This window comes from Tripterygium wilfordii, chromosome 7 (assembly GCF_013401445.1).
Source record: "Tripterygium wilfordii isolate XIE 37 chromosome 7, ASM1340144v1, whole genome shotgun sequence".
NCBI classification, from domain to species: Eukaryota; Viridiplantae; Streptophyta; class Magnoliopsida; order Celastrales; family Celastraceae; genus Tripterygium; species Tripterygium wilfordii.
Window position 1 is genome coordinate 7,804,433 of NC_052238.1, and position 16,511 is coordinate 7,820,943.

Consider the following 16,511-nt stretch of genomic DNA (forward strand, 5'->3'; position numbering starts at 1 on the left):
TTCTTATCTCTAATACTTAGCTATAATGCAACGGCTATTATTTAACTAGAATTACGCATCAATGAAAACACAATCCATTCCCATAAATCATGCAGGGCCATTACTCTTTTTAGACCCTAACTTCCATAACTTGTTGCCTGTGATCCACCATGATTGCCATGATTCAGGTAGTTGACTTCCACAATGTTATTGGAGATGATTTCCTTGGATTGAGATTGATAATTGGATGCCAATGTCAACAAATCTTGTGGAGTAATATCTGGCCCAGTATCAATTATTCCTTGCCTGTTACGTTCTGCACCACATCGGTATGGTAAATTTACCGCTGAATTCAGTACAGATAACGGTAAGCAAGGTTCAAAATCAGTAAATTTCTCAATTACCGACATATATTAAATATATATAAATATTATTTTTAGATTTAAATTTATTTAATTAGGACCCTTGGATTGGATGGATGAGAAAGGATATCAGACCATTCATTTTTTGGGGTTTATTTTTCATCTCCTTCAGGCTTCAGTCCTTCTCCTTCAGACTATTACCATATGATGAACCTTATTTGCACCCCCACTTTTGCTAAGTACACCCCAAAACTCGCAAAAAACACTCATCTCTTCACACCCCCTACTGACCCTACCATTTCCCTCCCATTTCTATCGTTCTCCTTCGTTTCACTCATCTCTGTGTTCTGCAACCGACTCTCTCTCTCACTCAAATCACGCGATTCTCTCTGTTCGAACGCCATTCTTTCCAATGGGCAAAGTCGACGACGATGATATGGATTACGAGGCCGCGATGGAAGATGATGAAGCCTCGTTCGACGAAGAACCTAACTTTTGTGAAGATGAAGAACTGGTAAGTTTAACCCTAACCCAACCACGACCAAAAGTTAGGGTTTTTTTCGAACAGATATATCTCCTTTGACTGGGTTGATCACCATTGCATGTGCTTTCACAGGGCGACGTTGTTGAGTCGCATACTCCTTTGATGGTTGAAGCAGACACAACCCAATTTTTTCGAACAGAAATGGTATGAACTATAACCCAGTTTCTTGTTGATAAATGTAGGAATTTTCTGGTAGTTTAGAGGTTATTTAAAGTATTGTTGATGGTTGGTTTATGGATTGTGTAGGAATTTCACAATAAAGAGGATGTTCTTTCGTATGTTAGGAGATGTGGCCGTAGGCATGGAGTAGTTGTGGTTGTCAAATGATCGGACTTGAACAATCAGAAGAGAACTCCTAGGATTTTATTTGGGTGTGAGAGGGGTGGTGGATACAGGGCAAAAGGTGTTCCAAAGAAGAGAAAATTAGCAACAAAGAAATGCCAATGCCCCTTTTCTCTGAAAGCTCAAGTAACAGATGCATCAACTGGGACATGGGGGTTGGTTGTTATTAATGGGAAGCACAACCATGCTTTGGTCAAAGCTTTTGAAGGGCATTCATATGTAGGTAGACTAACTGCAGAAGAGAAGGACACTGTTGAGAGGCTAAGTAGGTCAGGGGTGAAGGCAAGAGAAATATTGAATCACCTAAAGCTGAAGGATCCTACAAATGCAACAACAATCAAGACAGTCTACAATGCCAGAACTGCTCTAAGGCTTGCTGAGACTGCTGGTAAGTCACATATGCAACAGTTGTTCACGTTATTAACTGAGAATGGGTATGTTACAAGACATCGTTATGAACCAGAAACTGAGGTATTACAAGACTTGTTTTGGTGTAACTCTACTTCAATTCAACTGGCCAGAGCATTTCCTTTTGTTTTTATGTTAGACTGCACATACAAGACCAACAAATATAGGCTACCTTTGCTGCAAATTGTTGGAGTTACTTCTACAAAGAAGACATTCTCTGTTTGTTTTTGCTATATGAGTGCAGAGAAAGAAGAAAATTATGTGTGGGCTTTGAATTGCCTCAAAGACTTGTTTGAGACAGTATTGGCAGGTGTTTTCATATGTGATAGAGAGATTGCATTGATGAATGCATTGAAGACTGTTTTTCCAAATGCAAAGAATATGCTATGTCGAGTACATGTATCTAAGAATGTTCTTAGCAACTGTGTTGGTTTATTCAAAATTAAAGCTGAGTTTGATGACTTTATGAGCTGCTGGAGCACTGTCATGCATTCCAAAACATTGGCAGATTTTGATAAGGCAGTGAATGACATGCAAAACAAGTTTAAAGCTCATCCTAAAGCCCTGGCTTATGTCAATGATTCATGGTTGAGTAAATATAGGTCATACTTTGTGGCTGCCTGGGTTGATCAGTTTTTTCATCTTGGGAACACAACAACAAATAGAGTTGAGAGCAGCCATTCTAAGCTTAAGAAGTACCTGTCTAACTCGGTTGGTGGATTTGTCCAGTATTTTAGCAAGATTAACTTGTTACTTCAAGGTCAAGTTGTTGATATAAAGGCCTCATTTGAAGACAGTCTAACTAGAGTGCCAATTCGATTCAGGATACCTTTCTACAAGGAATTGGTGAATGTGGTATCTACTGCTGCCTTGGAGAAGATTGAAACTGAATGTTCTTCTATTGGGAGTGAAGGAGTTAGTGTTGATGACTGTCTCCATACAAATTCTCAATGTTTTGGTCTGCCATGTGGTCATATGCTTACAATTTACAGAAACGAAGGTAAGGCCATCCCACTTAGTGACATACATCCATATTGGAGACAGTTGTGCATCCAACCATTCAGTCAAGACCCTAAAGATGAAGTGAAGATTGATACTGAGATGGAGATGGTGTGGAGGACATTTGCGCTTGCTACTGTGCCTCAAAAGCTAGAAATAAAAAGACAGCTCCAGTCACTAGGCAAGGCAAGCAGCACTTCTATATTAGAGCCAAAACCTAAGGTGAATGTGAGGGGGAGGAAGAAGGGGCAGAAGGGGTTGAAAGCATCTCAAGCTGATGAAAAATCAACCAAGCGTGATCCTTCAGCATTTGAGCATGCTGTTGAGTCTCATGTGTTTGAAGATGTTCAACAAAGTCAGAACTCCAAGCAGAGTGTCAAACAGAAGGGAAAGTTGAAGGTTCATAGAACTAGGAAGCCAAACACCAATCAGTGGGTGTCCATGTTTCCTGATTTCTTACAGAACTACATTTTCAAAATTTTTGATGTCCCTGGAGATGGCCACTGTGGGTTCAGAGTTGTCGCATCGTTCTATGATTGGGGTGACGATGGTTGGAAAATAGCTCGGAGAGATCTTGCAAATGAGCTTCGGATGAATGAATGTCAATATGACAAGGTATTAGCTCCTTTCTCAAGCACATTTGAGCTGTTATCCAGTGTTGAGTGTTTTTCCACTATGGCAGATAGAAACAATTGGATGATCATGCCTTATATGGGAAATGTGGTAGCTACCTGTTACAATGTTGTTGTTGCACTAATTTCACAAGAATAGTGCCTCACATTTTTCCCCCTCAGGGACCCACTGCCACTGGATTATAAGCAAGGGATCATGGTATTCGGGTATATAAATGACTCTCACTTCATCAGACTTGAGTTAGCAGAAAATAGTCCCATACCTCCTGTTTCAAAGATGTGGACAGATCATCATCAATCCAATGCCAGAGGTTGGCCAAAAATGTTTTCTTCTAGGATCGAAAAATTCAAGACACTTTCTGGGTGTAAACCAAGTAACATAGCGACTGTGGAGTTGATAGATTGATTGAGGGCAATGTCTCAACTGATTTTGTTTAGGACTGATATGACTTCTATGTTCATTTTGTTTAGGACTGATGTTTAGAACTGATATGAAGACTATGTTCATTTTGTTTAGGACTGATGTTTAGGACTGATATGAAGACTATGTTCATTTTGTATAGGACTGATCTGAGGAACATTGATTTTGTGTAGGTTTTGATCTGAATTATTGAAATGATTTTGTTTACGTGATTATGGTTTCATTTTGTATATGTTTTTGTATATATACTCTGTTTTTGTAACTGTTGTGCATGGGGTGTAGGTTGTAAATTTTGAAAAACTGAGAAAATGGGGTGAACTCATAATTGTTTTAATTTGAGCTGGGGTTTATTTAGAACGGGGTGTACTTAGCAAAAATGGGGGTGCAAATAAAGTTCATCTTACCATATTCTACCGCTCCTCACTTCCTCACTGAGCCTCCCCTCACCACTTCTGTCTTCACGGCTATTGCTTCTGTCTTCACGGCTATTGCCCATCAGTCCGACAGTCCCTCACAGCCTTAGCCCTCACTCTCATTCTCACTCTCACTCAAACAGGCCACAGCCTCACCCTCACGAGTTGTCACGACTCACGAGTCACTCGATCTTCGCCACAAGTCATGGCCCTCACAAGTCACAGCCTCTCTAGGTGACAATTGGCGATTCTGGGTGTTGACCACTTGACCTCACGAGTCACTCGATCTCCGCCGCAAATCCTCAAGTTCGTAACAACTAACAACCCATTTTGTAAATTCCTCTGTTAAGATTTAAGAATGTCATTATGTCAAGTTTATAACAACCCTTTAGGTTTATTTTTCAATTGATTGATGAATGTCATTTTTCAATATCCCTTTGAATGATTAAAGATACAAATTGTCACTATAAAGAAACAAAAATGGATGTTACGAAAAGTAGAAATTGCCACTATCAAGAAGTTCTAATTGAATCAATCTGCATCTTTTCACAAACATTTGAATCAAATTGCCACTATGTGAAGTTTGGATGATTTTTTTGAACTGCTGTTTGTTGATTAGATGAGGACAAGTATTTTCTAGGGTCATTTATAATTCTGCAATGACATTTGATTTAGACTCGATGTGGCTTTTATTGAAACTTATAGTATGATTCAATCAATGCTGAAGGTGCTTAGTGTATACTGCTTACTACTTAGTGTTACTGCTTAATGGTTATTGTTTGTTGTAAGTGTTCTTAAACTGAATGTTGAAGATAACCTGCTTAAAGAAAATGCTCATTTTGTGAGTTATTTCAATGAGAAAGATAAGGATGGATTGAAGAGGGTGGGGCCACCGTGTGAGGAGGATTGGGACAAAGCGAAGGCCTTTGTGTATTTTTTGAGGAAGTTTTATAATGCTACATTATCACTTAGTGCTACTAAATCTTCGACATCTCACTTAATCTTTATGATAGTGTCGGACTTATTGATTGACATTGATATAAAAATTAATGATGATAGTGATCCAGTGTTGCAAACTACTGGAAAGTCAATGAAGCTGAAATTGAACAAATACTGGGGGAATTTCGAGGGTGTCAATAAGATGATACATATAACCTATGTTCTAAACCCTAGATATAAGCTTGAATTGGTACAAATTTCCTTTGAAGACATTGGAAAAAATATTATTGGAGATATAAAAAAATGTTTGCTATAGTTGTATAATACATATAAGGGGATTTATGATCAAGATCAATCTTCAACCACCACGAGCAACATCACTCGAGTCAATACAAATTTAGGTTCCCAATCAAGTGGACTTTCTCTTGTTGAGATGAAACTAAAAAAAAGAAGAGAGCAAATGGAAGTTGCGGAGATTGCAAATGAAGTGGAGAAGTACATTGCAAATCCTTGTGAAACGCTTGATGGGGAATCTTTTGATCTCTTATGTTGGTGGAAGTTGAATCAATCATGGTATCCTATTCTTTCAAAGGTTGCCAAAGATATATCCTCAATCCCAAGTTCAATTGTGGCTACTGAAAGTGCTTTTAGCTTGGGTAGGAGGATTGTGAATCCTTTTATAGTTTCATTGACCCCAAAGATAGTATAGGCATTAATATGTATTGGTGATTGGCTTAGAGAAAATGATTTTGATTTCTATAAGGAGCCAACGGATCCTAAAATTTCTTTGTATAAGGGTCTTGAAGAATTTGAAACAAATAAGCAACTCTTATGCTTTTATTTTAGTTGAATTGTTAAATATTTGATACTTGATAGTTACTGTGAATTGCTAATATTTTTAAATGCCTTTGTATAGGTATCTTGAATGCTCAAGCTCCACCTTCCAAACTACCTCCTTCGACTTCACGTCCACCAAATCTACAAACTAAACATTGAAGAATCTCTATGAGTGCCTATTTTCTCGGAATTGAACTAAATGTTGATTATTGGTTGCTATAAGAATTTTTGTCAGTGGAACTGGTTTGAACTGAACTGATCTGAACAAATTTATAGAAGCATTTTAGTATTACAGGTGTATTGCTATTTACTTTGTTAAACTTATATATAAAAATATAAATAGTTGCTCCTTAGTGCAGAGTACGAATATGTACTGGTATTTATTATTTGATTAGAAGTGATTTATTATTTGATTAGAAGTGCTTGGAACTTGCATCAGGCGAACGATTAGAGACCCAATCAATTATAGTTTCATTTTAGTACTCATTGTTTGTACTTCCATTTTGACATTTTTCTTACCTAACCCTTTTTCTAGAGATGATGGCAGTGGAGTTGCATTGAAAGCTCTTAAGCGGCCACAGAAGGGCTGGGGTCAAGGAAGTATATCAAGTCTACAGCCCCAAAAAAATGAGTTCATGATCTGAAGTAGTAATGTAGTATCTAAGTATCAATGTAACATCGTCCAGTCAAGTAGTTAGTAGTATATGACAATTTGAAGGCCATGAAATTGACTTTGTTAATTTGTTTTCTGTAATGGCCTTGTATTTGTATGACATATTACTAGTAATGTGTGGAACAGGGGAAGTGGAACTACTGGAGACATATTTCATTTCAAGAAGCATATTTTTCTTCTTATTTTTTTTACAGGACATAGGTTTTGGAACTAATAAATTTACCAATTAGTGATCGATCAGTATATCGATTCTTTCAGTAATGGTAATGGTATCATTTTTTTAGTTACCGAAGGGATCGGTATAGTAACGGGATTTAGGGTTTGGTAATGATAATCATACCAATAACAGCCCTAGGTTGAGCTAAATAGCTCGGTAGGGATATAATACTCGATAATAATCGAATATCTATGAGGAAGATACCTGAGAAAGTAAAACATAACAATAATCTCTATATGATATAAAAGGAATAGTGTGGGTTTACAGACATAGTAATCAAACCCAAAAGCAATGCAATAGAAAGGGACAGGAGCAATATGAATATAATCATGCCATAATCATCATCAACAATATATATATAGAGTCACACATAACAAAATCCGTAGATAGTCCATAACCACAATTGGAGCCTATGGCACCAACATCAAAAGGCGACACACGACAGTCCCAAACCACCATTGGAGGTCGTGGCGCTCAAATACCTCGTATTATCACGTAGATAACAAAAAGGGGATATAATAGCAACAACACGACCACCGCAAAAGTCATGTCACATGGTCATGACATGGTAGTATGTAGCCAGCACGACCATCGTAAAAGTCAGACAACAACAACAAGGCCAACACAACCACCCATACAACTTCACAAACACAATGATCGACCAGACAACAACAAGGCCATCACAACAACCCAACTCCACAACCGGCTAGACAACAATAATAAGGCCACAAGATACCGACCAATTCCACCATCAACATCCATCCAAGCCAACTAGTCAATCAGACAACTATAAATCATGATGCATGATAAACTTCTAACACTTTTATTTTGAGTTAAAACTCTTATAAAAGGTTTTATTTTATTTAAAATAGTGCAAAATAAACATTTAATAAACAGCTACCTCCTGGTTAAGATCATCATCGACATTGGCCACCATATAGTTTGAATCCCTATAGTACGTTCATTTGGATGAATTGGCCATGTCTTGTTCTTCCTTAAGGACTCTTTCATAGCGGAAAAATCTGGCAACCAGGTGAGAAAAGTCTTGGAAGTCTAAGTTGTCAAACTTCTTCTTGAATTGAATGAGCATCCCTTTCACTGCAAATGTCACCACTTCTCTTCTGAAATCTCAGTATTGCATTGAAGTCTGGCTTCCTTGAATCTAATAAGAAAAGACTCAATTGGCTCTCCTGGAAACTGAGTGATCCTTGACAAATTCACCACCGTGAATTCTGGTTCTTCTTTGTAGAATTGCTTATGGAAAGCCTCCTCCATTAGAGTTAGCGGATAACTTGATATACTAAGAGAATTCTATACTCGTGAGAGAGTTCCCAAACAGTTTGAGTTTGTAATCGTCCTCCGAGCCAACTTCACCACAATGAATAGTAATACAAGCAACGACAATAAGTGGAGTTAAAGAAGTAGAGCCTGAAGACATCATCTGAAAACTCATGTCATGCCTTCCAAGGTTCGAAATATTCTACATTAGAGCTTGAGGAATAGCTACAAAAACTAGATATGGGTTGGTCACAACAGAGTGGCCATTGTTGATATTGGGATTTAATGACGATTGGGTGACCTTCAGCATGGTGGATAGCTCTGTTATGAATTATTACAACTACTTAGGTAGAGCTGGTTGTTGAATGGTTTATGTCGACTTCCGAGAAACATATGCTGAGAATGCAGCTTGCTGTGAGCCTTGCTACATTGATTGAAGAACTCGTCAGAACTCCTAAGAATTCCATTGAAGAGCCTCATGATTCTATAGGAGAGTCTACTAACAAGTTTTCTGCATGTTCATGGCTATCTACTTTATGGTATGCATCAAACTGCGATTTACCGATGATACTTCCTGGCTTAGGAGTTTGACTAGTATAGGGCTCACATTAATTCTCCTTCGCCATCGCTGAAATAAGTAGGCTAGAAGTTATTGTGTGATTCTCTTAGTGAAGGTGGCAGAGACGGATCTCCAACAAGTTCATCTATTGCTACTTTTTTTTCTCTTTGTCATGACTCCAAGTAATTGACATTTCAGGTTCGACCTGGTGTGCAAAAATATATTTGTTATCTTATGCTCTAGATAAGAGATCTCACAATTTCGACTGTTGGGAACAAGAGTTTTGTGGATGTGGATGTGGATGTTGGATTTGCAAGTGTTCCAAGACTTGTTGTTAGCCTAAAGGATTTGATAGGATTGTTGAAGGATTCTACACTGAATCTGACCTCTACACCAAAGAAACTATGCATAGTTAGAGAACACAAGGCTACTAGCTCGAGGTTTGCCTTCCGAGAAAATGACTTAAAATGCCTAGAGTGTCAATTTGAAAACATGTAAGAAATAGAAAATACTATCACCTGAATGAAAAGAACTTCTATTGAAAGGAAATGAAAAACAACACATTGCTGGAATGTATCAGGATCTTCAATGAAAAGGGATACATCCTAGGATGTAGGGTGCTTTACAAGCTAAAATAAAGATATAGTTACGGGGGCTTTTGAGAGATAAAATCTAAAAAGTAGTTGGCACGGAGCCATGCTAAATAAAAAGATAAGTGGTCGGAGCCATGCTAAGAAAGCAAATAAGGATTGAAGACACTAAGTCTGTGTTTGACATGGGATAGTTTGTTGTTTCTTCTTCTTCTTCTTTTATAGCGCCAAGGGATGAAAATTTTTTCTGTTCTTCTTCAAGTACCTGTCATGATACATCGTGGAGATCATCATAAGACCACTTTTTTGTTGTTGGATGTAGTGTCTGGGTTAGTGGGCTTCATAATCACAACCTTTTCTTGGACATAGGGATGATGGTAGCATTTCTCTAGTTGTGCTTCTTCTTCAAGGAGGAAATGGACTATCTTGGAAGTCATGGTAGTCTCTGCTTCGCAAGTCTTCAAGCATCATGGTCGAAAATCTGGGAACATGGCTAACAATAATCATTTCGTTGCACTTCTACATGAAAGTTTGTATAAAAATATAGCCTTCTATGTTGTGTAGGAAGAACGTGGTTTGAGTTTTGTGGAGTTGTGCTTCAGCTGGAAACAAGTTTAAGAGAATTCTACAGAAAACGTGGATGTTCAGCCAACAAACTTCCGTTTCTCTAGGATGCTCTTTGATATAATCCTATTGAAATCTCGGTAGTTATTCAACAAACCAAGTTTAAAAAGAATTTATCCATTAAGACCAAAATTCCTTAAATTGTCACCTTTTGGACAGTGGATCTTGAGAAGTTTAGATTTTTGAGAACTAATTCCTGGATTTTAGGCCAACAACCAATTAGAATCCTGAAAAATGAACAACGATTAGTAAAAATTCTCCTTGCCTCCGCCACGTGTCAACATGAGATTGGTCACTCTTTGTGCATTGTGGGAACCGCCTTGCCACGTGAACTCCCCTGAAATTCTAAATTTCACCCCATCAATGAATAAATGAGCTCACACACATTTCACTCTAGGTGTTTTACTTCCATGCGAAGTCTGACAATAGTAAAACTTTTTACTGCTTCTCCGTCCTTCCATCTTCTTTGTCTCTATCATGGCCGCTCTTGGAACCTCGTCTCTTTCCTCCAGCCCTGGATACCAATTGTTGGAAACATGCAATTAGCGAAAGCGTATAAGGACCTCATAGACATAAATGATAGCTAGACAAGTTTCAAAATTTTCTTATCATATACTAATCACCATAGCAAAAACCATATATCAATTAATTGCAAGTTGATTATATACCTTGAGATCTCTCTGATTTGATCTTTAATGATCAAGAATGAAGGATGGAGTCAGCGAGATACTAAGCTCAAACCTGCGGATCTTCCACTGTATGCACCAATTCCCAAACTTGGATTGAGAGGGTGGTCTCTTTTCTTCAAGAATCTGAAGAACATAAACCAAAACTAGTGGAAACGATTAGAGAGTAGAGAGGCCAACTGGTGTCTCAAAACTTATTTTTCAAAACACACACTATTTGTGTATTTATAGGGTTGGCCACAGCTAGGGTTTTCTCCCTAGGTGGCCGGCCCCTAAGCCTCTCCCTCTCCTAATTCCGGTCCGTTTTGGTTTTCTTGTATCTTCTAGTATTGGGCATCTGGGCTACAGTGGGGACCAACTAGGAAAAATAAAAACATGGGTTTCCTATGAATTTAATTATCAGCCCAAACCCATGAACATAATTATAATTCATAAATTATAATATACTCCACTAAAATATTATAATTGCACTCCCCGTTTTATATCAAATTAAATCTGAGCCTTCCGTTATACTTGTTCATAAAATTCATCACGTTAAGTTACAGATACCCGTAAATTAAATATGCCACTGACATATAATATTTAATTGACATCTTTAAATAGTTCCTTGAGCTTACCGCTTAACTTATTTGAATGTGTCGGATTAATTAAAATCCACCTGTAGGGTTTTTTACACAATCTCAAATCCTATAAGCATTCTCAAGTGGGAATCATCAATCCATGATTGGACGTGAATTTTATTAACAGATTATTTTCCATCGTACATTTAATGTGGTGACCCAACTCACTTGGTGTTTGTTGGCCTGTACAAAAAGACCTCACCCTTTAGTAAATCAAAGTCCCGTACATTAAATGCACATGTACTAATAATCTTTAATAAATTAAGAATATGAACAATTTTATAACATCTGTGTGAGTGTACAATTTTTCATATAGTCAGACTGGGAAAATTGACTCACACATAGTCCTGATCAATGCACTCCAAGTGTATTGGTATAGTAAGTTCAAGCTTTGTTGCTTTCCGTAACCAAGATAGGTATACTGAAATACTATACCACAGCCAAGCCGACTGTTTGTCCAATTCCGTCTTAGTTGTGATCGATTACTTATATTCGATAGGAACTTATGAATTGATCTTCCGTGTGCAAGCTTAGACTCTACACACCAATTCATATACCATATAGAATAAAAGACAATGATGCCAATATGTCTTTTCTCATTTTAAATGATAAATATATTTTATTCAAATAAATAAATCGAGTTTGAATATTACATAAAATAATGGCCTTTAGCATACTATTCCTATCAATCTCCCACTTCTGCTCAAGGCCATGATGATGTCACCTCTCCGTACGATCTCTCGTATCAAGTGATACTTGCGTTCAATATGTTTTCCTTTTGAATGAGCCCTTAGTTCCTTTGAATTTGGAACTGCTCCGCTATTATCACAGTGAAGTGTAATAGGAGACAGAGCTGTAGGCACCACATTCAAGTTTATAAGAAAGTTCTGAAGCCACACTGATTCTTTAGCTGCTTTAGAGGCTGCTACATATTTAGCTTCCATAGTGGAGTCAGCAATACAAGATTGCTTGACACTTCTCCAACTAATGGCTCCACCTCCCAATGTGAAAACATACCCTGAAGTTGATTTCCTGGAATCTTTGTCTTACTGAAAATCTGAATCTATATACCCAGTGGGTATAAGCTCATTAGACTTGTAAACTAACACATAATCTCTCGTTCTCCTTAGGTACTTGAGTATGTGTTTTACAGCAATCCAATGTTTCATAGCTGGATTAGACTGATATCTGATAACTAGACCAACCATATAACATATGTCCGGTCCATTATACATGATGGCATACATGAGGCTTCCCACTACCAAAGTATATGGTACTTGACTCATTTTCTTTATCTCATCAGCATCCTTAGGACACTGATCTCGAGATAAAGTGACTCTATATCTGTAAGGAAGAAATCCTTTCTTGGAATCTTTCATGCCGAATCTTGCCAGGATGGTGTCAATGTAGACTCCCTGAGATAGGCCCAACATTCTTTGTTTCCGATTTCTTAGTAGTTTGATCCCAAGAATGTGGCCTGCTTTTCCCTTTTCTAATTGACTACTCAACCAGACTTTAACAGTAGATAATATAGCTACATCATTTTCGATGAGTAATATATCATCTACATAAAGTACTAAGAATACCACCACACTTTCATTGCTCCTCCGATAGACACAAGGTTCATCAAGACATTGCTCAAATTCATAGGATTTTATGGCCTGGTCGAATCTTATATTCCAAAACCTGGATGCCTGCTTGAGTCCATAAATGGATCTCTTAAGCTTGCACAATAGGTGCTCTTGGTTTCTTGCTACAAATCCATCTGGTTGCACCATATAGATGCTTTCATCAAGACTTCCATTTAGGAAAATTGTCTTGACATCCATTTGCCATATTTCATAATTATAATATGCTGCAATGGATAAAAGTATCTGGATAGATTTAAGCATGGCTACCGACGAAAAGGTTTCCTCATAATCGATTCTTTCTTTCTGAGTGTACCCTTTCACAACAAGCCTAGCTTTGAAGGTTTCAACCTTCCCATCCACCCCCTTCTTTCTCTTGTAGATCCATTTGCAACCAATGGGTTTTACACCATTTGGTGGTTCTACAAGTTCCAGACCTGATTTGAGTACATGGACTCCATCTCAGATTTCATAGCTTTCTTCCAAGATATTGCATCTTTATCTTGGAGAACTTCTTTATAGTTACTGGGATCAATATCTTGTTCAGTTGGGATCATTTCATATACCTCACCCAATAGAGCATACCAACTAGGTAATCTAGTTACCCTCCCACTACGACGAGGCCCTGTTTGTTTGTTTGGAGTATTTTGGTGTGATGATTCTGTTCGATTTGTAACAAGATCTTCACGCTGATCTGGTTAATTCCCTAACATGTCCTGATCATCCCTCTGAATAGAATCAGTTTGGGATTCCACAATCCTCCCGCTATTATGTGGTACTGGATCGTTATCCTCAACTAGTGTTTCTTGAGTTGTTTGGTTACCTTGTGTTTCCCCACTTAATTCCCCAAGAACAATCTTACTTTTGGGTTTGTGATTCATCATATAGTCTTCTTCTAAGAATTGGGCATTGGTGCTGACAATGACCTTCTGATCCTTAGGACTATAAAATAAACCACCTTTAGTACCTCGAGGGTATCCAACAAAAAACGTACTTCTATTCTTGATTTCAACTTCCCAGTGTTCCCTACCAGCACATGGGCTGGACTACCCCATATCCGTATATGGGCCAAGCTGGGCTTTCGCCCTATCTATAATTCAGTAGGAGTAGTTGGTATTGATTTAGAAGGAACAAAGTTCAGAATGTAGGCAGCTGTTTCCAGGGCATAGCCCCAGAAGAAATGAGGCAACTTAGAAAAACTCATCATCGATCTTACCATTTCCCTAAGAGTCCTATTCCTCCTTTCTGTCACACCATTTTGTTTTGGTGTGCCTAGCGCAGTCAACTGGGATGAAATCCCCTCTGCGTTTAAGTATTCCATAAACTCTCGAGAGAGGTATTCGCCACCATGATCAGATCGTAGTGTTTTGATGCTCTTTCCTAAATGCTTCTCCGTAATTGCCTTGTAACTTTTGAACATCTCAAAAGTTTCAGACTTACAGTGCATTAGAAAAATGTATCCATACCTTGAATAATCATCTATGAAAGTGACGAAGTACTCATAACCTCCTCTTGCTTGGATAGTCATTGGACCACACACATCAAAATGTACCAAATCCAAACATTCTTCGGCTTTATACCCCTTGGCCGAAAATGGCCTCTTGGTCATCTTACCTTCCAAACATGATTCACAGACTGGAAGTTCCTCAACTTCTAATGAACCCAAAGGTCCATCTCGTACCAGTCTAATAATCCTGTTTAGATTTATATTACTTAAGCATAGATGTCAAAGATAAGTTTGATTTGGTTTCGAAGGTTCCTTTCTCTTAGATGGCAAAATTATTGAGTTATTCAATTTATTACATATAGCAGAATTTGGATTTATAATGTAAAGATTATCTACCAAAGTACCAGAACAGATAAAACGTTTATTGTACCTGATAACAATGGAGTTATCAAACTCAAAACAATATCCATTCAAAGCTAAAGATGGAACTGAAAGTAAAAGTAATTTTGTCTCATAGCTGGTACATAAAGACAATCGTTAAAAATTAAAGTCCTATCGCTACTAAAACTCAAATGAAAAACGCCTACTGCTTCTACTCTTAGTCTAGTTGCATCTCCCGAAAGCACGTAACTCTTTTCTTTATTTGGTGGTCTGGTTTCCTGGAACCCCTGCAACGAATTGCAAACATGATTAATGGCTCCAGTGTCTACACACAAAGATCCAGTAGACATAACCGCTAACTGTGTTTCGACAACAAATAAAAGAAAGTTACCTTGAGTATTCTTGCTTAGCCATGTCTGACATTGCTTTTTCCAATGTCCCTTCTGGCCACAGTGAAAACATGTGCCTTTCGACTTTTTCACTCCATCTTGAATACCCTTGGAGTCGACTGATTGATTCTTCTTTTGAGTCTTTTTCTTCTTCTTACCTTTCGGTTTAGTAGAAGATCCTTTCTCATTTAGATTGACCTTAGCTTGCCTAGGTTGAAGCTCTTCTGCTCCTTTAAGCTCATTGAGAAGTTTCGGCAAGGTATAAAACCTTTTTTCATGTTATAGTTCAGCCAAAAATTCTCATAGCTATCATGAAGAGATTGAAGTACGATATCGATCTGGCTTTCACCATCAATATCAGCACCAAGTACTTCGAGTTCATTCAAAAGACTCATCATCTTAAGAGTGTGCTCACTTACATTGGCTCCTTCCTTCATCTGGGTGTTTAGGAGTGTTTTCATGATAGTCTGCCTTGCGGCTCTGCCTTGCGGCTCTGCCTTGATCACCAAACATCTCCTTTAGGCTATAAATGATGTCATAGGCACTTGTCATATTCTAGTGTTGTGTTTGCAACACGTCTAACATTGAGCATTGATTTGCTCATCAGTGGCACCTCCTCAGGAAATTCGGGGCATACTTCAGTCAACACAAATTTGTACTCTTCAGATGTGAGCACAATATCCAAATTTCTTTTCCAGTTGACATAGTTTGTTCCATCCAACTTATGGTCTTTCAGTATAACAGATAATGGGTTGAATGAAGGCATTTTGAAAAACTGAAAAATGACATATTCAGAAATTAATTTATGGCATACATGATTCGAATTATCTAAGATTGCACTCATAATCAATCATATAATTCGTTAGCAATCAAAACACCTTAGCAAGAAATTTCCTATCTCGATGGGAGAATAAATTCCATGCAATTTAGTTCACATTAAATTTCATTGTCTAGACAACACACCATGTCAAATGTAAATTTAATTAGTTAACTTTCTTTGATCCTATAAATAATGGTATTGATTTCGATGGGAAATATTTCCATAATTTATAGTTAAGTGTATAACCATCACTTGATCATAATCTCACCATCTTTATAACATTTATTCCGATGGGGAAATAATTTTATAATAAATGACTACCCATTATGACTATCAAGAAAACTAATAATCTGAGATATTTGTAATTGAAAATTTCCGATAGGGAGGAAGCTCTAAGCCAACACATATTTTCAATTACATTTCTATTAAATTTTCTTACCAATAATCCAAACTTAAAAAATATTTCCGTAATTCCAAAACTCTTGGAATTGAGATATCTTAAAAAATGCATTGACCGGAATTTACGCATTTTGGTATCACCACCTAAAACCGAGATTCGTTACGGATTTTCTCCATGAAGTGAAGCCGTTATCGCAGCACCATAGGTTTTCAATTTAACGATTAACAAATCTAGCAATCAGGTCGTTCCCAGGAAAGAGAGGGCTTTCCGAAAAATGGCACGCAATTAAATAACCTCAATCCTCGACAGAACTTTCTAGACAT

The 16,511-nt window shown here is 37.6% G+C and overlaps 1 protein-coding gene across 1 annotated transcript; it reads left to right on the top strand.

The window, feature by feature from the left end:
* Window positions 1-753: 753 nt before the first annotated feature.
* On the top strand, window positions 754-3,405 carry LOC120002570 (PKS-NRPS hybrid synthetase CHGG_01239-like). The gene is made up of 3 exons (XM_038851334.1): window positions 754-855; window positions 958-1,029; window positions 1,231-3,405. The coding sequence occupies exons 1-3, from the start codon at window positions 754-756 to the stop codon at window positions 3,403-3,405; spliced, it is 2,349 nt and encodes a 782-aa protein (XP_038707262.1).
* The last annotated feature ends 13,106 nt before the right edge of the window (window positions 3,406-16,511 follow it).

Coding starts and splice junctions, on each gene's coding strand:
- LOC120002570 (XM_038851334.1), top strand. CDS start 754: ATGGGCAAAGTCGACGACGATGATATGGATTACGAGGCCGCGATGGAA. Junction 856..957: donor TTTGTGAAGATGAAGAACTG/GTAAGTTTAACC, acceptor GTGCTTTCACAG/GGCGACGTTGTTGAGTCGCA. Junction 1,030..1,230: donor AATTTTTTCGAACAGAAATG/GTATGAACTATA, acceptor TTGAACAATCAG/AAGAGAACTCCTAGGATTTT.